Here is a 26,576-nt window from a genome sequence, read left to right on the forward strand (position 1 = left end):
CAGATGGATTGGGGACAGTAGAAGAAGGGGAGGATCAGAGAACACAGGAGCAAACATCCTTTGTAATCATTGCGGAGGATTAACCCCTTAGGCTCCACAGTGAGTATAACAATCATGCTTTACTGCATATACAGACTGATTTTACTGTTGTGGGTTTAGTAACACTTTAATAGGGTAGACATGATATTTAAGGGACTTCTCTCTCTGTCCACATATTACAGGTAACATTGAAGACAGCAAAATGTAACACTCTACTAAGAATTGCTGAGATCCATCCTTTCGACATGGAGAAGTGGAAGGGGCGCTCAAAGGGCATAGAGAATGGAATTTGGGCACCCCTTTTATTGATAAATAGCAATAGGTCCAGCGCTATGGTGTACAAACTCCTAACATGTGGCTGCCAGCACCTCAATCATATCCAAAAAGAGATACAACCAATCAAAGTTATGTACACATGGATGTGCTACAAAACACCTCCCCCATATGTGATATATGATGGGTATGCAAAAATTCTAAGCTATAAAATAAGCCCCCAAAAACAGATCAACATAACAAACGTGTCACTAGCAAGCACTTTATTGGACTTTTAATTAAAACCATATAAGACTTTTATAATGTCATATATTGTAATGGGGGAGGTGTGTCGTAGTACCACACAAAATTGTGTTTATTAACTGTTTGTTGTCGCATGACTAATGATATTTGGTTGGATTTACACTGAATAGATATGTTCTGAGGATGGTGAAACATTGGTAGCAGGAGGGAGGATTTAATAGTACATATATTTTGGTAATTTTAACACCATGTGGATTTTTATCTTTATTTGTTTTGTTTTTGTGGGTTAATTTTAAAGTTTATAATTGTTTTGCATACCCATCACATATCACATATGGGAGAGGTGTTTTGTAGCACTGCATCCACATGTATATAACCTCCTTGTTTTTCCCGTGTAAACAAAGTCTTACAGGTGATAAAAGGCCTTACCAATGAAAGTCCTCTTCTCATCTTCAGCCCCCAGTCTGTAGCAACGAGGAAAAAAGGAATCAGGGTCGGCTTCATCAAACCAGTGCAAGTTTCTAAGATTGACACACAGCCCCACCTGCGAATAAAACATTTGATCTTAGTTAAAGTGTTACTAAACCCCGGACCCTGCATTCACTATATCTGGCCTCCCCGGACCCTGCATTCACTATATCCAGTCTCCCCGGACCCTGCATTCACTATATCCGGTCTCCCCAGACCCTGCATTCACTATATCTGGTCTCCCCGGACCCCGCATTTACTATATCCGATCTCCACGGACCCCGCATTCACTATGTCCGGTCTCCCTGGACCCTGCATTCACTATATCTGGTCTCCCTGGACCCTGCATTCACTATATCCGGTCTCCCAGGACCCTGCATTCACTATATCCGGTCTCCCAGGACCCTGCATTTACTATATCCGATCTCCACGGACCCTGCATTTACTATGTCCGGTCTCCCTGGACCCTGCATTCACTATATCTGGTCTCCCCGGACCCTGCATTCACTATATCTGGTCTCCCCAGACCCTGCATTCACTATATCCGGTCTCCCCGGACCCTGCATTCACTATATCCGGTGTCCCCGGACCCTGCATTCACTATCTGATCTCCCTGGACCCTGCATTCACTATATCCGGTCTCCCCGGACCCTGCATTCACTATCTGATCTCCCTGGACCCTGCATTCACTATATCCGGTCTCCCAGGACCCTGCATTCACTATCTGATCTCCCTGGACCCTGCATTCACTATATCCGGTCTCCCGGACCCTGCATTCACTATCTGATTTCCCTGGACCCTGCATTCACTATATCCGGTCTCCCAGGACCCTGCATTCACTATCTGATCTCCCTGGACCCTGCATTCACTATATCCGGTCTCCCAGGACCCTGCATTTACTATATCCGATCTCCACGGACCCTGCATTCACTATGTCCGGTCTCCCTGGACCCTGCATTCACTATATCTGGTCTCCCCGGACCCTGCATTCACTATATCTGGTCTCCCCAGACCCTGCATTCACTATATCCGGTCTCCCCGGACCCTGCATTCACTATCTGATCTCCCTGGACCCTGCATTCACTATATCCGGTCTCCCCGGACCCTGCATTCACTATCTGATCTCCCTGGACCCTGCATTCACTATGTCCGGTCTCCCTGGACCCTGCATTCACTATATCTGGTCTCCCCGGACCCTGCATTCACTATATCTGGTCTCCCCAGACCCTGCATTCACTATATCCGGTCTCCCCGGACCCTGCATTCACTATCTGATCTCCCTGGACCCTGCATTCACTATATCCGGTCTCCCCGGACCCTGCATTCACTATCTGATCTCCCTGGACCCTGCATTCACTATATCCGGTCTCCCAGGACCCTGCATTCACTATCTGATCTCCCTGGACCCCGCATTCACTATATCTGATCTCCCCGGACCCCGCATTCCCTATATCCGGTCTCCCCGGACCCCGCATTCACTATATCTGGTCTCCCCGGACCCTGAATTCACTATATCTGGTCTCCCCAGATCCCGCATTCACTATATCTGTTCTCCCCGGACCCTGCATTCACTATATCTGGTCTCCCCGGACCCGGTATTCACTATATCTGGTCTCCCCGGACCCGGCATTCACTATATCTGGTCTCCCCGGACCTTGCATTCACTATATCTGGTCTGCCCGGACCCTGCATTCACTATATCTGGTCTCCCAGGACCCTGCATTCACTATATCCGCTCTCCCCGAACCCTGTATTCACTATATCTGGTCTCCCCGGACCCTGCAGTCACTATATCTGGTCCCCCGGACCCTGCATTCACTATATCTGGTCTCCCACAGTACACACAACATGGAAATGCAATTATGTTAGGAAATATAAACTGCTAAATCCCTTTTCTCATCAGCAGTTAGAGCAGTCTTATGACTTCTATCAGTGTCCAGCAGAGCACTTGTTAAAGCTTGTAGGAGGAGTTTATTTCTGCTCTAGGAGGATGCAGGACCCCTGACCTCTGTCTGGACAGTGCTGATTGGCTCTGTGCTGATCACATGCACTCTCCCAAACTGAGCATGTGCAGAGTGTCTCCGTATGTCTTATCAGGAGATAAGATGGGGGCACTGGAAGAAGGCGGCACAGTGGCTAAGTGGTTAGCACGTCTGCCTGGCAGTACTAGGGTCGCCGTTTCAAATCCCAACCATGGCACTATCTGCCTGGAGTTTGCATGTTCTCCCTGTGCCTGCGTGGGTTTCCTCTGGGTACTCCGGTTTCCTCCCACACTCCAAAGACATGCTTGTAGGTTAATTAGATCCTGTTAAATTGTCCCTAGTATGTGTATGTATGAATGTGAGTTAGGGACTTTAGATTGTACCCCCCTTGAGGGTTAGGGACTGATGTGAATGTACAATATATATGTAAAAGCGCTGCGTAAATTGACAGCGATATACAAGTACCTGAAATAAATAAATAAGAAGGGGAGGATCAGATAAGTCAGGATCAAACAGCATTTTTACACATGATTAACCCCTTAGGTTCCACAGTGAGTATAACAAGCATGCTTCGCTGCATATACAGACTGATTGTACTGTTGTGGGTTTAGTAACACCTTAATAAGTGAATGCAGTGTGCAATGATGGTGCCACCCTTGGAGGTACATCCTCTGTTTTGGAACCAAATTAATCTGTCTTTCATTCTCTTTGTAGTCTGATATACAGACCTCTATCATTTAAAATACATTTAAGTGTAAATCAAATCACCGAGCTTTTAACATGTTAAAGAGACCCTGTCATCAGACCTCGCTTTTTGTGTGTACCCCAGCTTTTGCACCTAGTTCACATCCACTTTATCTAACAAAAAGGTCACACTATACGAAACTTTTTGCCTGCTGAAGCGAAGGAAAGTAGTTGTTAAAAAGGTAGCATTGCGCTTAAAGGATAAGTTCACCTTTGGGAACATATTACTTGTTACATGTTCCACCTGTTTTTAGGGTGAAACATGTAACATGTTCCTATGGCTGTAGCTGCGCCCGCTGCCCCTCCATCTCTCTGACAGATAATATGGGGAGAAGTCCCCCCTGTACTATCTGTCAGATTTTAAAACCTCTGCACACTGTATTACTTCCTATTGACCTCTGCACACTGCATTACTTCCTATTGACCTCTGCACACTGCATTACTTCCTATTGACCGCTGCACTTTGTATTACTTCCTACTGAGCTCTGCACACTGCATTACTTCCTACTGACCTCTGCACTTTGTATTACTTCCTACTGACCTCTGCACACTGCATTACTTCCTACTGACCTCTGCACTTTGTATTACTTCCTACTGACCTATGCACACTGCATTACTTCCTACTGACCTCTGCACTTTGTATTACTTCCTACTGACCTCTGCACTTTGTATTACTTCCTACTGACCTCTGCGCACTGCATTATTTCCTACTGACCTCTGCACTTTGTATTACTTCCTACTGACCTCTGCACTTTGTATTACTTCCTACTGACCTCTGCGCACTGCATTATTTCCTACTGACCTCTGCACTTTGTATTATATCCTACTGACCTCTGCACACTGCATTGCTTCCTATTGACCCCTGCACACTGCATTACTTCCTACTGACCTCTGCACACTGCATTACTTCCTATTGACCTCTGCACACTGCATTACTTCCTACTGACCTCTGCACACTGCATTACTTCCTATTGACCTCTGCACACTGCATTACTTCCTATTGACCGCTGCACTTTGTATTACTTCCTACTGAGCTCTGCACACTGCATTACTTCCTACTGACCTCTGCACTTTGTATTACTTCCTACTGACCTCTGCACACTGCATTACTTCCTACTGACCTCTGCACTTTGTATTACTTCCTACTGACCTCTGCACACTGCATTACTTCCTACTGACCTCTGCACTTTGTATTACTTCCTACAGACCTCTGCACACTGCATTACTTCCTACTGAGCTCTGCACTTTGTATTACTTCCTACTGACCTCTTCACACTGCATTACTTCCTACTGACCTCTGCACTCTGCATTACGTGTTACATAACTCTGCACCAGGGGCGGACTGACCATTCAAGCACTTGGGCACTGCCCAAGAAATTCCCCTGGTACCTTTTATAGGCTTTTTTTGAGTGTGGGCAAGGACACAGGGGCCCCATGATCCCCTATTGCCCGGGGGCCCCGTGAGTTGTCAGTCCGCCCCTGCTCTGCACTCTGCATTACTTACTCCTGACCGCTGTGCTATCCTAACTAAATTACATATTGCTCTGATGGGCCGATCCTAGCCAACCAGAGCAAATCTCAGCCCAACCAGTCAGGCCAGAACTCAAGGCAGCCAGGACAGAGCCAAATGTACCTAGCTTATAAGCAAGGACCGGATTCGCCACCAGCAACAATCATGTTGGCTCAGGGCACCTCTCATCATACTCCTGCAACATGAACGAAATGGGGTATCGTTCACCTGTACAACAAATGTGTTCAGCCATTTTGATTAACTACATGCTCCCAGCCAAAATACCCTCCTCCAGGAATAGAAGAATGTCCACACAATCAGCCTTTTGAATGCTTTACTATGCTCAGTTCTTCCCCATACACACGTACATCTCTTCCTCTATTCATCAGACATTAGCATTACTGTTCAGTTCAAACTCAAAGTTAACAATGCTTCCATTTATCTCATCCTTAGGTTTCCTGAGATGGGTTCTCATTGGGGCCTATATTAGGCCTACCCTGAGGGGCATGCTCCACTCAGACTGTGTACCTACATGGTGTTGTTTTGCAGACTTCCAGTCAACCCACTATGGTTCTTCCGGGACCCTGCTTATAAAGAGATAAGCTGGCCCAATCCACAGTACCCACCCAGGGGTGGTGTCTCGCTAAAAGAGGTACTAATCCTTGCTTACAAGCCAAGCCAAAATTCAACGTAGCCCGCCAGACCGGAACTCAACTCAGACAGCCAGGCCAGAACTCAATGTAGCCCACCAGACCGGAACTCAACTCGGACAGCCAGGCCAAAACTCAACATAGCCCGCCAGACAGGAACTCAACTCAGACAGCCAGGCCAGAACTCAATGTAGCCCACCAGACCGGAACTCAACACGGACAGCCAGGCCAAAACTCAACGTAGCCCGCCAGACAGGAACTCAACTCAGACAGCCAGGCCAGAACTCAACAAAGTCGGCTGGCCCAAGCTCAAATGGAAGGATTAGTTTATTCTTACAGAGACATTTGTATTACTATATCTTCTTCAAGCATTCTTTTTAATGGGGCCTTGCTGTGTAAAGTCCTTATAAAAAAGGGCTCCACAACCCTGGTAATCTTCGATCTCTTCCATGTTGTTCAGGTAGACCTCCACTTCTCCAAGGATGCCCACCTCTGATTTTATCTATACTCTGAAAGTTAGTCCCAGTTCTTGTTCTTGTTATGATACATTCAGATGCCTGCACACGTATTATGGCTGTCTGAACTTGTTTATAAAGCACTCTATAACACTTTGTTTCCCAGTTAATAAAATAACCCAGTTAATGCTCTAAATTCTCCAGCCATGGGTGTCTCAGGTGCCGGTCAAGCTGCTTTTGCACACCCTAGCTTCAAACATGGAGCTGTGAAAATGTGGAATAGACTCCCTCAAGAGTTGGCTCTGGCCAGCTCAATAGATTGCTTTAAAAAAAGTCCTGGGTTCTTTATTGGATACAAAGAATATTACTGGATACTAACATTTATAGGTAAGGTTGATCCAGGGAATATCCGATTACCTCTCTGGAGATCAGGAAGGAATATTTTCTGCTGCAGGAGCAAATTTGGATCATGCTTTGCTGGGTTTTTTTGCCTTCCCCTGGATCAACTATGGGTGTAGGATTATAACTGTTTTTTTTTTATTTTTTTTATGGTTTAGCTGGATGGACTTTTGTCTTTTTTCAGCCAGACTAAGTTACTATGTAGCTCAAGTGAATTAACAGCCAGGCATCAAAGTTGTCACTTCTTTATAAAAACTTTATTGAACTAGTCAAGAACACACTGACACCTCCACTGAAAGACCGCTCATCTCTGACACCAGCAGAGGCTCAGTCTTCAGCTCCTTCTTGGCTGATTCAATAAAGTTTTTATAAAGAAAAATGGTGACACCAGTGTGCGGCCATTTGTTTCCTTGTACTCTGCCACCCAGATTAAAGGACAAAAGATTTGTGGTCCACTCAGCTGGGGACATGGCAGGGGTGTGTCCTGTGCCAACATTATAAAAGGTGTCCCTCTTTTCCATTTCTGAAAGAAATGTATTTAACAAAAGAGCAAAGTGCAGCCGATCAGATTTCAGGACATTGCTGTCAGATGATGAGAAGGATAAAGACTTACATGTGCACACAATCATCACACTTTGCTCTTGTTTATAACATAAGGCCAGTCTTCATTGGTCTTCATCGGGATAATGTAGGCATTAAGATACAAAGTGGAGGGACCCACCTTGGTGGTGAAGGAACCAGCTCTGGCGTAGTGATTCATCATTTGGTCTTTTTTCAGGAAGCGACAGTCCACGGCATCACGTCTGGTCGTCCAGATAAAATAGGGGATCTCATTGCGAACTAGCCTGGACTGAGCAGGACATACAATGGACACTAGAAGTTATTTTTTTTTTAAGCATAATTTAAAATAAACTTAAAATGAAAGCAGACATGGGAAGTGATATTCAAACATACGGATGTCAACCAACGCTTCCATTTACCTCAGCCTTAGCTTTCCTGAGATGGGTTCTCATTGGGGCCTATATTAGGCCTACCCTGAGGGGCATGCTCCACTCAGACTGTGTACCTACATGGTGTTGTTTTACAGACTTCAAGTCAACCCACTATGGTTCTTCCGGGACCCTGCTTATAAAGAAATAAGCTGACCCAATCCACAGTACCCACCCAGGGGTGGTGTCTCGCTAAAAGAGCTACTAATCCTTGCTTACAAGCTAGGCCAAAATTCAACGTAGCCCGCCAGACCGGAACTCAACTCAGACAGCCAGGCCAGAACTCAACGTAGCTTGCCAGACAGGAACTCAACTCAGACAGCCAGGCCAGAACTCAATGTAGCCCACCAGACCGGAACTCAACTCAGACAGCCAGGCCAGAACTCAATGTAGCCCACCAGACCGGAACTCAACTCAGACAGCCAGGCCAGAACTCAATGTAGCCCACCAGACCGGAACTCAACTCGGACAGCCAGGCCAAAACTCAACGTAGCTCGCCAGACAGGAACTCAACTCAGACAGCCAGGCCAGAACTCAATGTAGCCCACCAGACCGGAACTCAACTCAGACAGCCAGGCCAGAACTCCACTCAGACAGCCAGGCCAGAACTCAACAAAGTCGGCTGGGCAAAGCTGAAATGGAAGGATTAGTTTATACTCTTACAGTGACATTTGTATTACTATATCTTCTTCAAGAATTCCTTTTAATGGGGCCTTGCTGTGTAAAGTCCTTATAAAAAAAGGGATCCACAACCCTTGTAATCAAAAATAAACTAAAAATTAAAGCAGACTACGTGGGAAGTGTTATTCAAACTAACGTAAATGTGTTTCCATAGATTAGGGATAGAAGATCCTGTGTAATGCCTTCAAAACATCATCTGTGTTACAGATTTGTCCTGTGTCCTGTAAAGTTGGCCATACACTTAACAAACTTCAACGAAGAAATCAAAGGAGCACTGCCGAGTCTTCTTCATCTTGGGCATACACTCCATGGCCCCATTCGTTTCTTTGGATATCTGTATTCATTGTGGCCTCCAGCAGTCCTATGGAGTACTTCTTTCCCTATAGGAACTAATGGAACCATGGCATGTATGCGCAGGATGAAGAGGACCCAGAGGGACAGTTTTGGAAGAAAGCCTGTACCGGTGTGAACAGGGCCATACAGTAAAAATTGCTGGAAGCAGGATGAAGGCAAGTATTGGACTGGGTCAGCTCAGAGGAATGGGGGCCACTTGTTCCAAAGCTATACATATAAAAAAGTGCAGCGCTTATATATTAAAACATGCAAAATATCAAAGTGCAAGAGTATATAACTGCAAAACGCAGGCAGGGTGTAATTTTTATACTGCCCCTTATAGTCTCAATTGACACACAAATCTATAGTTCACAATCTCCCAGTGAGTAGGGTGAGGTGAAGGATCAAATGGATCCCTGTTGACACACGGTGATAGCCAAACAGGAGAAGTCAGCAGAGGTCCGGATCAGGCAGGGTCAGCAACGAATCAGACAGAGACAGGAACAGGGATGCAGGAACAAGATACAGGGCCCAGGAAAACCACACACCAAGGCTGCTTGTTCCAAAGCTATACTTGGCCTTCAAAGTCCAGCTACCCTTCTGGTTTCCAATATACCCAACTGTTGAAAAATATGCACATGCAAGAAATGAAGTGATCAGCTGAGAGCCAAGAGAAGTGCGTTTGCATAGTCGTGTTCCCTATCCACCTCATGAACAATGACTTAGTGTTTGCTGAAGGTCTTCAGATAAAGGTCCATCACCAACGTAACACTGGAACAGTCTTTATACCACAGTTGGGGGGCAGTAACAGTGAGAGGCAGTGATTAAATGATGGTGGAGAAGGCTCAGAGATGTAGAAATCTCAAGGCTAGGTTCACATTTGAGCTTCTTTAGACATTTTTGGAATGTTTTTTATGTGCGGTTGCACATGCATTTTTCATGCGTTTTTATTTTAGCCAATGAAAAAACAGTTACCAGGAGAAGGAGAGGCAAATAGATGTGTGCGATTCATTTGATTACGAATTGTAATTCGGACAAAATTTTCTTTATTTGGTGACTCAGATGTATCTGAAATTCTGAATCACAATAGTAACGAATTTCAACAAATCCGAAATCAATTGTAACAAACAAATTATCCAAATTAAAATTTGTAACAGTACTAATTCAAATCTATCCAAATTCCGTACTATCCAAATTCAAATTAGAAAATGAATTTGAATTTGGAAATGAATTTGAATTTACATTTGAAAATGAATTTGAATTTGTAATGGAAACATATTGCAATAAATACAGTAAAGTCTAAAAGTGAAATAAGATGATGAATCCTACTTAGGTTGCTTTATAGAGTAGAATAGAATAAAACAAAACAGAATAGAATAGAAAATAATATAATATAATATAATAGATCAAAACAGAAAAGAATATAATATAGAATAAAAAATTAGAATAGAAAAAAAAGAATAAAATAGAATAAAAAAATAATAGAATAGGATATAAAGGAATATAATAGAATGGAATACAACAGAATAGTAAATAAAAGAATACAATAAAATAGAAGAATAGAAGAGATATAGAAAAGAATATAATAGAATTAACAAAATATGATAGAAAATAAAAACTAGAATATAATAGCATAGAATGAAATAGAATTAATATAGCTATCTTCTGAAATTCACATTTCGAATAGATTTGAAAATAATGAAAATATGAAACGAATCCAAATATACGAATTCCGAAAGCAAATCATTCTAACATAACCTATCTTAACGAATTAATACAAAACGAATGGAATAGAATAGAATAAAACAGAATAGAACAGAATATAGAATAAAAGAAAACAGAATAGAATGTAAAGGAATAAAATAGAATAGAAAAAACAGAATGGAATATAAAAGAAATTGTGCGACTTCTCAGTTAGTTGCATGATTTCAAAGTCGGGCTTGATGTGACCGGGGTGTCAATGAATGAATCCGAAACTAAACAGATTTTTCCATTATGCACATTTCTAGAGGCAAGAAAGTGCACATTTTTAGGCCTTTTTTTTCAGGCACTCCCATTAACGCCTATAGGGGAAAAAAATATGCACCTCTTGCCCAAAGAAGCTCATGTTTTTTTTTTCAAGCTTTGGAGGACAAGCTTCAAGCAAAACACTGCTCAGATGTTAAAGGGTACTGTAGGATACTATACATGGGGAATCCTCATGCAAAGCATTGATGTGCTTCAAATTGCTCAGGTGTGAACTGCAGATAAAGCAAACACAGTCCTTGTTGGACAAACGAAACTAATCCAAATATACGAATTCCGAAAGCGAATCATTCTAACATAACCTAACAAATGAATACAAAATGAATAGAATAGAACAGAACAGAATAAAATATAGAATAAAAGAATAAAATAAAACAGAATGGAATGTAAAGGAATGGGTTATTGACTGATTAGATACTTGCCATAAGGTCATAGGTGCCATCAGGATCATCATCTTTTTCGTCCTCCTCTTCACCATCATCATCTGATCAGGAAATAAAACATGATTTCACCATTACATTTACCAGCCATTCAGCATTGCTCATCTGGGAGTTTTGTGGAAATGACATTAACTTTCATAACTTTTTTACCATTTTTTCCAAATGACTTTATTGTAAGTTCCTGGCCATTCCCAAAGATCTCCTACCTTCACCTTCATGGTGTGTGGTGGTGTGTCGCAGGCTTCCACCCAGGGGCGGACTGACAACTCATGGGGCCCCCAGGCAATAGGGGATTATGGGGCTCCTGTGTCCTTGCCCACACCCAAAAAAGCCTATGAAAAAGCCAAAGAAAGGTACCAGGGGTATCTCATTGGGCCCCCTACTGACCCCGGACCCTCAGGCAGTGCCGAGTGCTCGAATGGTCAGTCCGCCCCTACTTCCACCTTAGCAGATGTATGCCTGCTCACTGAATGGTAATAGAAGAAGAACCAACTAAAGTGTGTCTGTGGGTAACACTGGATTTTCCCGGGAAATGACCCTCTGTCTCCATGCCTGACTTTGATACTGGTGTCCGACTATTGCTAACCCAAAGTGGTTGTAAACCTCAGACATGAAATATGAACAAAGCAAATCCCTCTATAGTGTGTACGTGTCTCAATCCAGAGCACTAAGTGTCATTTCTGTCTGCTGCCTCATTCCTCTGCTGTCAGCATGAATCACTTCTGACAATTTTTCCTGACACCAAGAGAAAAATGGTGATGGGGGAGGGACCTCCAGCTGATTGACAGCCTCAGCTCTGTTCCTGTGAGCTATGTGAAGGGGGGGGGGGTGTCTCTTCCCTCCAATCAGCTCTCTGAGATCTCCTCACTGAGCTCTGCATAGTGTAACTTCCGCTGCATGCCCCTTGCTTTCTGAACTCTCAGACAAGCTTTATAACGGATGTAGAGAATGACTGTAGAGAGGAGAGTGGTACAGATAAACAGGTACAACTTATGTAGGACAACTTATGTTTCATCTCTGTGTATTACCTGAGGCCAGACACTTCACTGGGTATATAAGAGTTTACAACCACTTTAAATTTATTTTTTAAATGCAAGTACCTGACTGTGACTTGGCATCAGCTTCTTGCAGTCCCTGTACAGCAGGACTGAAGTATGAGAGGAAGAACCAGCACAAGCAGCCAATCAGTTCATGAGCTGACAAGAAGCATGCTGATAGGGTATATGTAAAGGTTTACAACCCAAAAACAAACATAATATATTGCAGCTTACAGGTCCTTAGATGTGGTGACTGCATTAGTTTTCTTTTTTTAAGGCTAAGAACATTTTCAGCAAGTACAGAAAATACCTGTTGATCCTGCCATAAATGCAGTGTTCTTATCACTTTCTGTGAGCTGAACGGACAACAAAACAATCATATCTTTGTTTTGTAAACCAATCACCCCTCCCCATGTAGTGGAGAGGTGCAAAAGTAGACCTAAAGTCCAGCCTGGGGCTCCCTGCATAGATACAATGGAGAAGTGAGTGTAGCCATGGAGGGGCAAGAAGTGTGTTAGTCTCAGGATCACAAGGTGAAAATAACGGGAGAAAAGACATTAGACAAAGAAAACAAATGCAGCCACCATATATAAGGACTGTTTATGCATCATAAAGAAGGCGTCATTGTAGTGAGTCTTAGATAGAAGCGCAGCTTATGCCATGCTGGTAAATATTCTTTTCCTCTTCCTTACATTACCAGGAAATCGGTTTAGTTCCATTTGCAGCAAGGAGCAGAAAAGCATACAGCTCTGGCATGGAGACGTCCTAGTCATGTCTATACGGAGCCCATGTTCTGCCATTTGTATTACCGTCATCATCATGGCCGCTTCCATCGCCATCATCCTCCTCTGTCTCCTCATCTGATGACTTCTCTTTTTTCCGCACTGCCTTGGCCACCTTGGGCAGTTTCTTCTCCACCCATCCGCGATTCCGCAGACATCTGCGTATGACGGGGTATGGACCATGGATGCTGAATATCTTTTTTTGCTGTGTAACAGGGATGGGGAGAAAACAGTATTATCAAAGTGTTACTAAACCCCAGACCGTGCATTCAGTATATCTGGTCTCCCCGGACCCTGCATTCAGTATATCTGGTCTCCCCGGACCCTGCATTCAGTATATCTGGTCTGCCCGGACCCTGCATTCACTATATCCGGTCTCCCCGGACCCTGCATTCAGTATATCTGGTCTCCCCGGACCCTGCATTCAGTATATCTGGTCTCCCTGGACCCTGCATTCAGTATATCTGGTCTCCCCGGACCCTGCATTCAGTATATCTGGTCTCCCCGGACCCTGCATTCAGTATATCCGGTCTCCCTGGACCCTGCATTCACTATATCTGGTCTCCCCAGACCCTGCATTCACTATATCTGGTCTCCCCGGACCCCGCATTCACTATATCTGGTCTCCCCAGACCCTGCATTCACTATATCTGGTCTCCCCGGACCCCGCATTCACTATATCTGGTCTCCCCAGACCCTGCATTCACTATATCTGGTCTCCCCAGACCCTGCATTCACTATATCTGGTCTCCCCAGACCCCGCATTCACTATATCCGGTCTCCCCGGACCCTGCATTCACTATATCCGCTCTCCCCGGACCCTGCATTCACTATATCTGGTCTCCCAGGACCCTGCATTCACTATATCTGGCTCCCTACCTGCGCCGCTATTGGCTCCTCGGCATGTCAATCACCGGGTCCCGGCCGCCGATTCTCGACCAGGACTTGGTGATCGTTGGGGGAGCTGACAGTGGAGAGGTCTGTATGTGAACAACACAGATCTCTCCCCTGTCAGCAATGGCATTCTGCTTTGTATTGCTCTGCGCAGTCTCCCTAGTAGAATACACACAGCACATAGTTAACCCTTTGATCGCCCCTCATGTTAACCCCTTCCTGCCCAGTGTCATTAGTACAGTGTCAGTGCTTTTTATTAGCACTGATCACTGTATTGGTGTCACTGGGGACGTTAGTGGCAGTTAGTTCCCTCCAGTGCCAGAATGCATGCCGCAGTCCCACTATAAGTCGCTGATCACCGCCATCACTAGTAATAAATAAATAAATATTCCAGTGTATATACCGCCATTTTTAGATGCTATAACTTTCACGTAAACCAATTAATTTACACGTATTGGGATTTTTTTTTAGCAGAGACTTGGAGCAGAATACATTTTGGCCTAAATTTATGACAAAATTTTATTTTTTTTTCTTTATTTTTTGTTTAATAGCTAAAAGTCAAAAATATTGTTTCGTTTTTCAAAATTGTCGTTTTTTTTATTTATAGCGCAAAAAAAATGCACAGGTGATTAAATACCACTGAAAGAAATCTCTATTTGTGGGAAAAAAGGACGTAAATTTCATTTGAGTGCAGCGTTGCATGACTGCGCAATTGTCAGTTAAAGTAACACAGCGACGTATCGCAAAAAATGGCCTGGTCAGCAAGGGGAGTAAATCCTCTGGAGGGCAAGGGGTTAAGCCAGAGTGCATGGACCCTGAATTGATACCTGAACAAAGATGGTCCTGAATTTAAAAAAAAAATACAGATGAAGGCATTTTCAGGGGGAGTGCTGTGACCTTTGTGAGAAGTCACATACTGGCGGGATCAAAAGGTAACAAAACTACGCTACATGGGAATCTGAGAAAAACAAAAACTGCTTTGTTATTAATAGAACCAGACTATTATTGTTATTGCTAGAACATAGCATCCTTCTCTATGGCATGCTGCAGGAGACACGCTGTTTCTGCTTTAGAAAGAAGACAAACTCTAAGGCGTGTATTTATTAAGAAAAAAAAATTACAGGCCTCTTTGTCCTGAGAAACTACATGTACGTCCTGTGTGAACCAAGGCAAAAACAAACGCTAATAGGCTTTTTTCTGTCATCAGAAAAATGTGGATCAGGAAAATACTGCATTATGGCCACTAGATGGGGTTGATAATTAGAGATGAGCGAATTATTCAAAAATTCGATTCGGCTGATTCGGCGAATTCGCAGAATAAATTCGATTCGAGTCGAATATATTCGCTGCGAATTTAACTTATAAAAAGGGTGTTTCTAGGCTTCAGAGAGCCTTTATATTAGTGCAGAACACTGTACCTTTAATTTAAATGCCCTTGGAGTCTGCTGGGGAAGAGAAATAATACTGTCAGTCAGTATGACATGCAGATGAGTGCCGTCGATCTTAGAATCACCGCACACTTCACTCATTTGGGCAGTCACGGGGCCAAAACCAGAGTGTGGAGCCACAGTGTGGCGGTGGAGGCAGCAGCAATGGGAGGCCATACAGCACCCTATGAAAAAATGGAACCCACCAGCAGTGTGAGGAGACCTGAAAGTGGCACATGGCAGAGTGTGGCGATGGAGACAGCAGCAATGGGAGGCCGTACAGGGACCCATGACACACTCTGGACCTGGCAGCAGCATGAGGAGGCGGTACAGGGGCCCATGACAGATTACGGGCCTGGCAGCAGCATGAGGAGTCGGTACGGGGGCCCATGGCAGATTACGGGCCTGGCAGCAGCAATGGGAGGGCCGTAATCTGCCAGCACCCTATGACAAAATGGAACCCACCAGCAGTGTGAGGAGACCTGAAAGTGGCACATGGCAGAGTGTGGCGATGGAGACAGCAGCAATGGGAGGCCGTACAGGGACCCATGACACACTCTGGACCTGGCAGCAGCATGAGGAGGCGGTACAGGGGCCCATGACAGATTACGGGCCTGGCAGCAGCATGAGGAGTCGGTACGGGGGCCCATGGCAGATTACGGGCCTGGCAGCAGCAATGGGAGGCCATACAGCACCCTATGACAAAATGGAACCCACCAGCAGTGTGAGGAGACCTGAAAGTGGCACATGGCAGAGTGTGGCGATGGAGACAGCAGCAATGAGAGGCCGTACAGGGACCCATGACACACTCTGGACCTGGCAGCAGCATGAGGAGGCGGTACAGGGGCCCATGACAGATTACGGGCCTGGCAGCAGCATGAGGAGTCGGTACGGGGGCCCATGGCAGATTACGGGCCTGGCAGCAGCAATGGGAGGCCCGTAATCTGCCAGCACCCTATGACAAAATGGAACCCACCAGCAGTGTGAGGAGACCTGAAAGTGGCACATGGCAGAGTGTGGCGATGGAGACAGCAGCAATGGGAGGCCGTACAGGGACCCATGACACACTCTGGACCTGGCGGATTTAGTCAGTTGTGTCAGGAACTGGTGGTTTGAAATCCAGACTAATCCACGCCTGATTCATTTTCACAAACGTGAGTCTCTGAACACTTTGGGTGGACAGTCGTGTCCTCCGCGGAGTTACAATACCTCCTGCCGCACTAAACACGCGCTCCGATGCCACGCTACTGGCCGGGCATGACAGCCTTTCAAGGGCAAATTCAGCTAGTTGGGGCCAAAGGTCAAGTTTCGTTGCCCAGTAGTCAAGGGGATTGTCTACCTCGGTTGGCAGGGTGCTGTCCAAGTAGGCCCAAGCCTGTTGTTTGAGGTCCTGCTCCAGGTCCACCTGATGCTGCTGCTGCTGCGGCTGGTTAGTAGTTTCCTCACTGCGCTGGTGAAGAAAGCTACTCATCATCGACTGCAGACTGAGGCAGCCGCTGCTGGTGGAGCTGCCACTGCTCCTACCACCCCACCCCTCCCCTGCTGCCATGGCAGCGGAACGCGAGCGCACAGGGCCCACAGTGTCTGAGGATGGACGTTGGCGCAGAAAGGCAGAGACCAACTGACTACATAGGTGGTTTTTATAGTACGTTATTTTGGCCTCCCTCTCAGCAGGTGTGAAAAAGGCCACCATTTTTGAACGGTAGCGAGGGTCCAACAAGGTGGACAGCCAAAAGTCATCCCTCTGTCTGATGGTTATTATTCGGCTGTCGCTACGCAAGCAACCGAGCATGCTATGGGCCATTTGTGCCAAGGAATGCGAGGGACTCCCTGCCTCCATCTCCACAGCATACTGCCACGGTGCGTCTGGGTCCTCTGTCTCCTCCTCCTCCTCTACCAGATGCTCCTGCTCCTCCACTCCTGTCCGCTGAGTGGAAAAACCACCCATTTCACTCAATAATTCCTGAGCACCAATGTCCTCCTCTACCTCCTCCTCTTCTTCCTGTCCTGCCCCCACAGGGGTCATGTGGCGTTGAGATCTGTGCGCCACGTCTACCGCACCCTGACCAGCCATTGTTAACAGCATTTGTTCCAGGACGTGCAACAGAGGAATGACGTCGTTCATCCCATAGTCCTGCCGACTCACGAATAGCGTGGCCTCCTCAAAGGGCCTGAGCAAGCGGCAGGTGTCACGCATGAGCTGCCAATGGCTGACATCTAAGTTACACAGGGGAGTACCTTTATCCGCTTGTAACATCAGGAAATCGGTGATGGCCTTTCGCTGTTCGTAAAGGCGGTCTAACATATGTAGGGTTGAATTCCACCTTGTTGCAACGTCGCAGATCAGGCGATGCTGTGGAATTCCGTTCTGCCGCTACAGCTCAAGGAGGGTGTGCTTTGCAGTGTAGGAATGGCTGAAATGCATGAAAAGTTTACGTGACATTTTAAGGATGTCTTGCAGTGGGATGGTGGATTTTAGGAACCGCTTGACAACCAGATTGAACACGTGAGCCATGCATGGCGCATGGCACAACCTTCCTTGACGCAGAGCAGACACCATGTTCTTTCCGTTGTCGGTCAACATGGTTCCGATTTTCAGTTTGCGCGTAGACAGCCATCTGTCAATTTCTCTGTTCATTACACTAAGAAGTTCCTCCCCTGTGTGACTACGTTCGCCAAGGCATACCAGGTGCAGCACAGCGTGACACCGTTGCGCCCTGCACATGTGATATGCCGGTCGGGTAATGGGACTTGGCACGGGGGTGGCGGCTGAGGACACGGCGGAAGAAGAGGTGGTAGAGGCGGACATCTTTGCTGGACCAAGGACGTGCAAACGTGGAGGCAAAAGCGGTGTGACGTGTCCAAGTTGCTGGTGCGGCTGTGCCGGCACCACGTTCACCCAGTGGGCCGTAAATGACATGTACTGTCCCTGACCGTAGTTACAGCTCCACACGTCGGTGCTGCCGTGCACTTTGGCAGAGACCGACATGCTCAAAGACTGGCCCACCATCTCTTCTACATGTGAATGCAGGGCTGGCACTGCCTTTTTGGCGAAGAAATGCCGGCTTGGCACTCTCCACCGCGGCTCGACACAAGCCATCATTTCTCGGAAAGGTGCTGAGTCCACCACTTGGAAAGGGAGGGACTGCACCACCAGCAACTTGGACAGGAGGACGTTCAGCTTCTGCACCGTCGGGTGCGTGCTCGCAAACTGTTGTCTCTTGGAAACGGATTCCAAGAAAGACTGCTGACGGAATCCGTGAAGAGGAGTAGCAGGAGAAGGAGCATCTGAACGAGCGGAAGATGCCAACGAGCGACAACTCCCCTCAGCAGAGGTGTTGGAGCCTTGACTGGCTGATAGAGGGCGATTGACGACGTCGGGTGACGGAGCAAGTAACGGAGCGGGTGATGGAGCGGGGGCTGGGGCAGGCAGAACCGCCGTATCTTTATCACGGTTTTCCCAGGCCACCGAATGGCGACGCTGCATATGCTGACGCAACGCTGTAGTCCCAACATGGGCCCCCTGGCCACGCTTGACTTTCTGGCCACATAGTCGACATACGGCTACGTTTACTTCCTCGGGCGGCTTGACGAAAAATTGCCACACCGCCGAGTAGGAAACTTTGCCTCCGCTACTCCTCACTGGCTGACTGCTACTTCCTCCGTGCACACCGGCACCACTACTGGCCGTGGTGGTAGGCTGCAGTGGAGCTGGTGCTCTACTCCGTGGCCGTTTGCCTCCACTGACACTGCTGCGACCCTGCTGCCTCCTGGGCAACCCACCGACTGTTTTGCTCGCTGCCAAGCTGGCACCCTCTTCTCCTGATGATGCGGAAGCAATAGCTTGATGACGACGAGGCTGCCAAGTGCGATCAGCCTCATCATCATCAATTAGGGTCTCCGCCTCACTACTAGCCCCCTCGGCTGCGTGTGGGTCAGGAGACAGACCTGTCCCTAGACCGGCTACCGAGCCACTCTCCTCGCCAGTACTTCTTCGCCTGGCTGCTGAAGAGGCGGATGTCTCCCCCCGTTCCTGACCGCCCTCTGTTAGCTCTTCCTCACTGTACAGTGGGGCTGAGCCCACAGCATGCGATACTTCGCTTGGTGAGGGAACACCTAAGGACAGGGGCAGGTAGAGGACACGTGATTTCAGTGGGCTTGCTCCCGGGCCATGCCAACTAACGGTTGTGTCTGACGTACCCACCGACCGTTGGCTGTAGGTGTCAGAGGTGACCTGGGAAGAGGAAGACGACCGAGCCAACCAATCGATGACGGCAGGGTTGTCGGTGGAGACACGACCGCTGGATGACACCGGGAGCACTGGCCTCTGGCTGCGACTAGAGCTGCCTCGACCCCTTCCTCTGCTGCCACGTCTGCTCGCTCCTAAAACATTGCCTCCTCTGCCACTCCTCTGCGTGTTGTCTGACATACTCTTTAATTCAACGATTCTGTGTCCCTGAGTAACGATTCTGTGTCCCTGAGTAACGATTCTGTGTCCCTCAGTAACGATTCTGTCTCCCTCAGTAACAATTCTGTGTCCCTGAGTAACAATTCTGTGTCCCTGAGTAACGATTCTGTGTCCCTGAGTAACGATTCTGTGTCCCTCAGTAACAATTCTGTGTTCCTGAGTAACAATTCTGTGTCCCTGAGTAACAATTCTGTGTCCCTGAGTAACGATTCTGTGTCCCTCAGTAACGATTCTGTGTCCCTGAGTATCAATTCTGTGTCCCTGAGTAACAATTCTGGGTCTGTCCCTGAGTAACAATTCTGTGTCCCTGAGTAACAATTCTGTGTCCCTGAGTAACAATTCTGTGTCCCTCAGTAACGATTCTGTGTCCCTCAGTAACGATTCTGTGTCCCTGAGTAACAATTCTGTGTCCCTGAGTAACAATTCTGTGTCCCTCAGTAACGATTCTGTGTCCCTCAGTAACGATTCTGTGTTCCTGAGTAACAATTCTGTGTCCCTGAGGAACAATTCTGTGTCCCTGAGTAACAATTCTGTGTACCTGAGTAACGATTCTGTGTCCCTCAGTAATGATTCTGTGTCCCTGAGTAACGATTCTGTGTCCCTGAGTAACAATTCTGTGTCCCTGAGTAACAATTCTGTGTCCCTGAGTAACAATTCTGTGTCTGTCCCTGAGTAACAATTCTGTGTCCCTGAGTAACAATTCTGTGTCCCTGAGTAACGATTCTGTGTCCCTCAGTAACGATTCTGTGTCCCTGAGTAACAATTCTGTGTCCCTGAGTAACAATTCTGTGTCTGTCCCTGAGTAACAATTCTGTGTCCCTGAGTAACAATTCTGTGTCCCTGAGTAACAATTCTGTGTCCCTGAGTAACGATTCTGTGTCCCTCAGTAACGATTCTGTGTCCCTGAGTAACAATTCTGTGTCCCTGAGTAACAATTCTGTGTCCCTCAGTAACGATTCTGTGTCCCTCAGTAACGATTCTGTGTCCCTCAGTAACGATTCTGTGTCCCTGAGTAACAATTCTGTGTCCCTGAGTAACAATTCTGTGTCCCTGAGTAACGATTCTGTGTCCCTGAGTAACGATTCTGTATCCCTCAGTAACGATTCTGTGTCCCTGAGTAACAATTCTGTGTCCCTGAGTAACAATTCTGTGTCCCTGAGTAACGATTCTGTGTCCCTCAGTAACGATTCTGTGTCCCTGAGTAACAATTCTGTGTCCCTGAGTAACAATTCTGTGTCTGTCCCTGAGTAACAATTCTGTGTCCCTGAGTAACAATTCTGTGTCTCTGAGTAACAATTCTGTGTCCCTCAGTAACGATTCTGTGTCCCTCAGTAACGATTCTGTGTCCCTGAGTAACGATTCTGTGTCCCTGAGTAACAATTCTGTGTCTGTCCCTGAGTAACAATTCTGTGTCCCTGAGTAACAATTCTGTGTCCCTGAGTATCAATTCTGTGTCCCTCAGTAACGATTCTGTGTCCCTCAGTAATGATTCTGTGTCCCTGAGTAACGATTCTGTGTCCCTGAGTAACGATTCTGTGTCCCTCAGTAACGATTCTGTGTCCCTCAGTAACGATTCTGTGTCCCTGAGTAACGATTCTGTGTCCCTGAGGAACGATTCTGTGTCCCTGAGTAACGATTCTGTGTCCCTGAGTAACAATTCTGTGTCCCTGAGTAACAATTCTGTGTCCCTGAGTAACAATTCTGTGTCTGTCCCTGAGTAACAATTCTGTGTCCCTGAGTAACGATTCTGTGTCCCTCAGTAACGATTCTGTGTCCCTGAGTAACAATTCTGTGTCCCTGAGTAACAATTCTGTGTCTGTCCCTGAGTAACAATTCTGTGTCCCTGAGTAACAATTCTGTGTCTCTGAGTAACAATTCTGTGTCCCTCAGTAACGATTCTGTGTCCCTCAGTAACAATTCTGTGTCCCTGAGTAACAATTCTGTGTCCCTGAGTAACAATTCTGTGTCCCTGAGTAACGATTCTGTGTCCCTCAGTAACAATTCTGTGTCCCTGAATAACAATTCTGTGTCCCTCAGTAACAATTCTGTGTCCCTCAGTAACGATTCTGTGTCCCTGAGTAACGATTCTGTGTCCCTGAGCAACAATTCTGTGTCCCTGAGTAACAATTCTGTGTCTGTCCCTGAGTAACAATTCTGTGTCCCTGAGTAACAATTCTGTGTCCCTGAGTAACAATTCTGTGTCCCTCAGTAACGATTCTGTGTCCCTGAGTAACAATTCTGTGTCCCTGAGTAACAATTCTGTGTCCCAATTCTGTGTCCCTGAGTAACAATTCTGTGTCCCTGAGTAACAATTCTGTGTCCCTCAGTAACCATTCTGTGTCCCTGAGTAACGATTCTGTGTCCCTGAGTAACAATTCTGTGTCCCTGAGTAACAATTCTGTGTCTGTCCCTGAGTAACAATTCTGTGTCCCTGAGTAACAATTCTGTGTCCCTGAGTAACGATTCTGTGTCCCTCAGTAACAATTCTGTGTCCCTGAGTAACAATTCTGTGTCCCTGAGTAACAATTCTGTTTCTGTCCCTGAGTAACAATTCTGTGTCCCTGAGTAACAATTCTGTGTCCCTGAGTAACAATTCTGTGTCCCTCAGTAACGATTCTGTGTCCCTCAGTAACAATTCTGTGTCCCTGAGTAACAATTCTGTGTCTGTCCCTGAGTAACAATTCTGTGTCCCTGAGTAACAATTCTGTGTCCCTGAGTAACGATTCTGTGTCCCTCAGTAACGATTCTGTGTCCTTGAGTAACAATTCTGTGTCCCTGAGTAACGATTCTGTGTCCCTGAGTAACGATTCTGTGTCCCTGAGTAACGATTCTGTGTCCCTGAGTAACAATTCTGTGTCCCTCAGTAACAATTCTGTGTCCCTGAGTAACAATTCTGTGTCCCTGAGTAACAATTCTGTGTCCCTGAGTAACGATTCTGTGTCCCTCAGTAACAATTCTGTGTCCCTGAGTAACAATTCTGTGTCCCTGAGTAACAATTCTGTGTCTTTCCCTGAGTAACAATTCTGTGTCCCTGAGTAAAAATTCTGTGTCCTTGAGTAACAATTCTGTGTCCCTCAGTAACAATTCTGTGTCTGTCCCTGAGTAACAATTCTGTGTCCCTGAGTAACAATTCTGTGTCCCTGAGTAACGATTCTGTGTCCCTAAGTAACGATTCTGTGTCCCTAAGTAACGATTCTGTGGCCCTAAAGTCTCTCTGGCCCTAACTCTGTCCCTAATACAGACAGGTCTGTCTCTCTTGAATGACCGGAGGCTAATGGAGAATTGTAAGATGGCCGCAATTTATAGCTCCACCATTACACAGTGCTGACTGGCTGGCTGCTGATTGGCTAATGCGATCACGTCATGAATGAATGCATTATGGGTCAGCGCGCCTTGTCTGCGCGCCTTCCCAGAGATCCCCGCCCCGTCGCCACACATGTCGCCGCCATTTTTGGGAAAATTTGATTCGTGCATCCGAAGTTTGCTAATTTTCAGATTCGGCGCGAATCGAATTTTTCCTGAACTTCGAAACGAATTCCACTTCGCCAAGTTCGATTCGCTCATCTCTATTGATAATCATAGGAAATAAACACTTAGCTCCATCTAGTTGCCATAATGCAGTATATTCCGTCAATCTATTCTGTATGAAGAGTAACTCAACCTGGAGAAAAAATAGCCTAATTACATGAATTTTTGCCCCAATTTGCACAGAAGGAATGTACATGCTCTTTCACACGAAGAAGAGATCTACATTTTTTTTTTTATAACACACCCCATAGCCTTTGCTTGGAATATATTTAACTGATTTACAATGACAGTTCATTTGGGCTCCCAGCTTGGCCCTTGTGTCACGTCTCATATATATTAAACCCTAAAGATTTAATTACTTCATTAACGGGGGATGAATAATTATCGTGCCGCACTTTAGAGTATGCTGAACTAGTTTTACTGACCTTAATTGCTTTCTCCACTAGGAGCTTGGCTAGCTTCAGTCTCTCTGGGTTGATCATGGTAGAATTCATTGTTTTTCTTATCCGTCCTTCGGCTGCCATAGCATGTGTACATAAAGATTAGATTGCGATGTTAATAGAGGCGGTTACGCCTGCCCTGTCTGCATGATATTATTGTATCTATACCCAAGAACATTTTATATCCATCTCAGCACACCAGTTCTTGGTGGCGGCTGCGTTAGTTCTCTTTTCTTTCTGGCTTTTTCTTTATTTTCACCTAACGATCCTGCCAGAAACACACTTCCTGAGTGACAACGCTCACTCATTGTACTGTATAGAGGAGCAGTGTTGTCACCCTAGGCTGATCCCCTGATTTGGACTATAAACATCTACTCCTCTACCAGAGGCGTCCCTAGGGTTGGTGTCACCCGGTGCAGTAACACATGGTGTCCCCCCTCCAGAGAGGAGTGGTGCCGGTGTAGCGGTAAAATGAGTATCCCTTGAAGATATGTAACCCCTGAAACAACTGCACATGTGGCGGTTTCAGGCCGAAGAAGCCGATCTCTTACTTTAGCACAGAGCCAGCGATCGGCTTCTTTGGCCTGAAACTGACACATGTGCAATTGCTTCAGAGGATACTTATTTTACCGCTACACCGGGGCGGGGGCAGCTGTCACTATGCCGGCATCCTGCTCCTGCACCCCCTGTGATTGTGGCACCCAGTGCGGCCCGCACTCCACGCACCCCTATAGGGACGCCACTGCCCTCTATATGTCTCTTACATATGGAGGAGGGAGCTGGGTAATTTACAGAAGATAGCTTGGAAAGCTGATAACCTTGATGAGATCAGTGCACAAGGAGATACTAGATTTCTGGCAGGATCAACAGGAATTTTTCTATAGTTGTAGAAAATGTACTTAGCCTGAAAAAATAGTGTATCTAAGGACTGCAATACATTACATTTTTATTCTTGAGTTTAGCTATACTTGAAGACTAACGTTTCTGATTCTTTCAAGATAAGATCCACACACAAAAATGTACATTTCTCCTGGCACAATCCCTTTTAGTAGAATTGCAGTGATAGAAGGTGTTAAAGTGTCTGCATACCAATTTTTTAGCACTTGCATATGATCATAAAGATAAGGGCTGTAATTATTAGAAAAATAAAAAGTTGGATGAATGTGACAAGAATTCATCCAGCCTTTCTCCAGCCTGGACCTGCTGAGCGACGTCAGCCGACAGCGAGCTTCAGCCCGCTGTCACCTGAAAACGGGTCACAGAAGTGAAGAATGAACTGCACTCCTGTGATCCACAGGAAAAGTACAGCCAGAAGAGCTTTGGCTGTACTTCTCCTTTAATACAGTGATTTTTTTTATGATTGTCAGCTCCATCTAGTGGCTTTAATGTGGTATTTTTCCTGAAATACTTCAATCAAAAACAATACCTTATTATGGCCACTAGATGAAGCTGATGATCACAGAAAATCAATGTATTAAATATAATATGGTCAGAACTAGTCAAAGATGGGCAAATGCTTGTCACACTGGTCCAACAAATATTTTTTAGAAATAGTCCTCTATTTGTCAAATGTTGTTTATATATATAAATATATACAGTTGTGCTCAAAAGTTTGCATCCCCTGGCAGAAATTGTGAAATTTTGGTATTGATATTGAAAATATGACTGATCATTGCATAAAATGCTCTTTTATTGAAGGATGATATGCATTATTATGAGTCATAGCTAGCGTGACATCACTGCAGGACTCTCTCTTCCTTTGCCTGGGGTTCCATTCTGACAGTGAGGATCCCTGGAGGAGCAGCTGTCAATCATGCTGTCCTGCAAGCTGATGAAGAATGTCACCTGTGGTGGCTAAAAGGGGAAACGTTTGGGAGTGCACAGCTTCATCCCCAGCGGAAACTGGAGCATGAGCAGAAAAAGTGGTACACAGAGCATTGGCTGGAATAGGGTTGTCACTCTCAATAAGGAAATACAGAGCTGGGTGGATGGTGGACCATCCAAGCATTGCCTTCAGTCTATATTTAATTTTCCAGTACTGGTTAGGGGATTAAATAGGGAATGTGATTAGTAGCTGTGAGAAGATGCTGTGAGCAGATGTTCATCGTGCATACCCATTGGGCCCCATACATTAAGGTCGCTGAGAGATGAACAGTTCTGGTTTTCCATAGCAACTAACCTTTGCTGGAAACTTAAGAATAGAGAGCCTGACTGGTTCGTAAAGCCTAACTGCATGAACTATTTTTCCTCCTTAAACTATTATGCATGAGGCCCTCCCATACGCATCAATAGCGAGTCTTTGATTGTTTTCCTACCATCCTGCTTGTGCTTTTCCACAGCAGACCGAGGATTCTTTTTGAGGTTCCCAGTAGGAGATGGTGCTCGATGGCCTTCATGTTGACTTTGAAGATTCAAGGAGGTGCCTGGAAAGTATATAATATTTTTTTAAATGTGCCCCAGCTGCTCATTCAGTGTTCATTTTTTTAAACAAGAGCACAAATATCATGGCCAAGTCATATAACCAGCAGTGACATTCAGAAAGTCTACTCTACAACTTCTAGATTGGGAGGAACCTATATTCAGAAATGATGAACCAACCTATTTTATATAACATGGCCACACCAGGTTTCTGTAGATGACTTGATGCAGTAGTGGCTATAGATAGGACGGGTGTCTTCTTGAGTAAAAAATCCAGTGAGATTCCTGCCCGCCCCTGATGGTACTGTGACCCACAACTATACTCACCCAACCTGTCCATCAAGTGGAGCT

General features: G+C 45.9%; 1 protein-coding gene across 1 annotated transcript in view; it reads right to left on the reverse strand.

The window, feature by feature from the left end:
- The window catches only part of LOC149458591 (tubulin tyrosine ligase 3-like), a 47,493-nt gene extending 21,290 nt beyond the window's left edge, over positions 1-26,203 (reverse strand). The window contains exons 1-5 of the mRNA XM_089682008.1: positions 26,123-26,203; positions 13,078-13,255; positions 11,214-11,275; positions 7,485-7,613; positions 985-1,099 (exon numbers count right to left, since the gene is read on the reverse strand). Of these exons, the coding sequence (XP_089538134.1) occupies positions 985-1,099; positions 7,485-7,613; positions 11,214-11,275; positions 13,078-13,255; positions 26,123-26,203 (565 nt within the window). The remainder of the gene's footprint in view (positions 1-984; positions 1,100-7,484; positions 7,614-11,213; positions 11,276-13,077; positions 13,256-26,122) is intronic.
- Between the last annotated feature and the right edge of the window lie 373 nt (positions 26,204-26,576).

The sequence above is a fragment of the Staurois parvus genome, unplaced genomic scaffold, assembly GCF_062004578.1.
Source record: "Staurois parvus isolate SC_StPar_1 unplaced genomic scaffold, SC_StPar_1.0 ptg000283l, whole genome shotgun sequence".
Taxonomy (NCBI): domain Eukaryota; kingdom Metazoa; phylum Chordata; class Amphibia; order Anura; family Ranidae; genus Staurois; species Staurois parvus.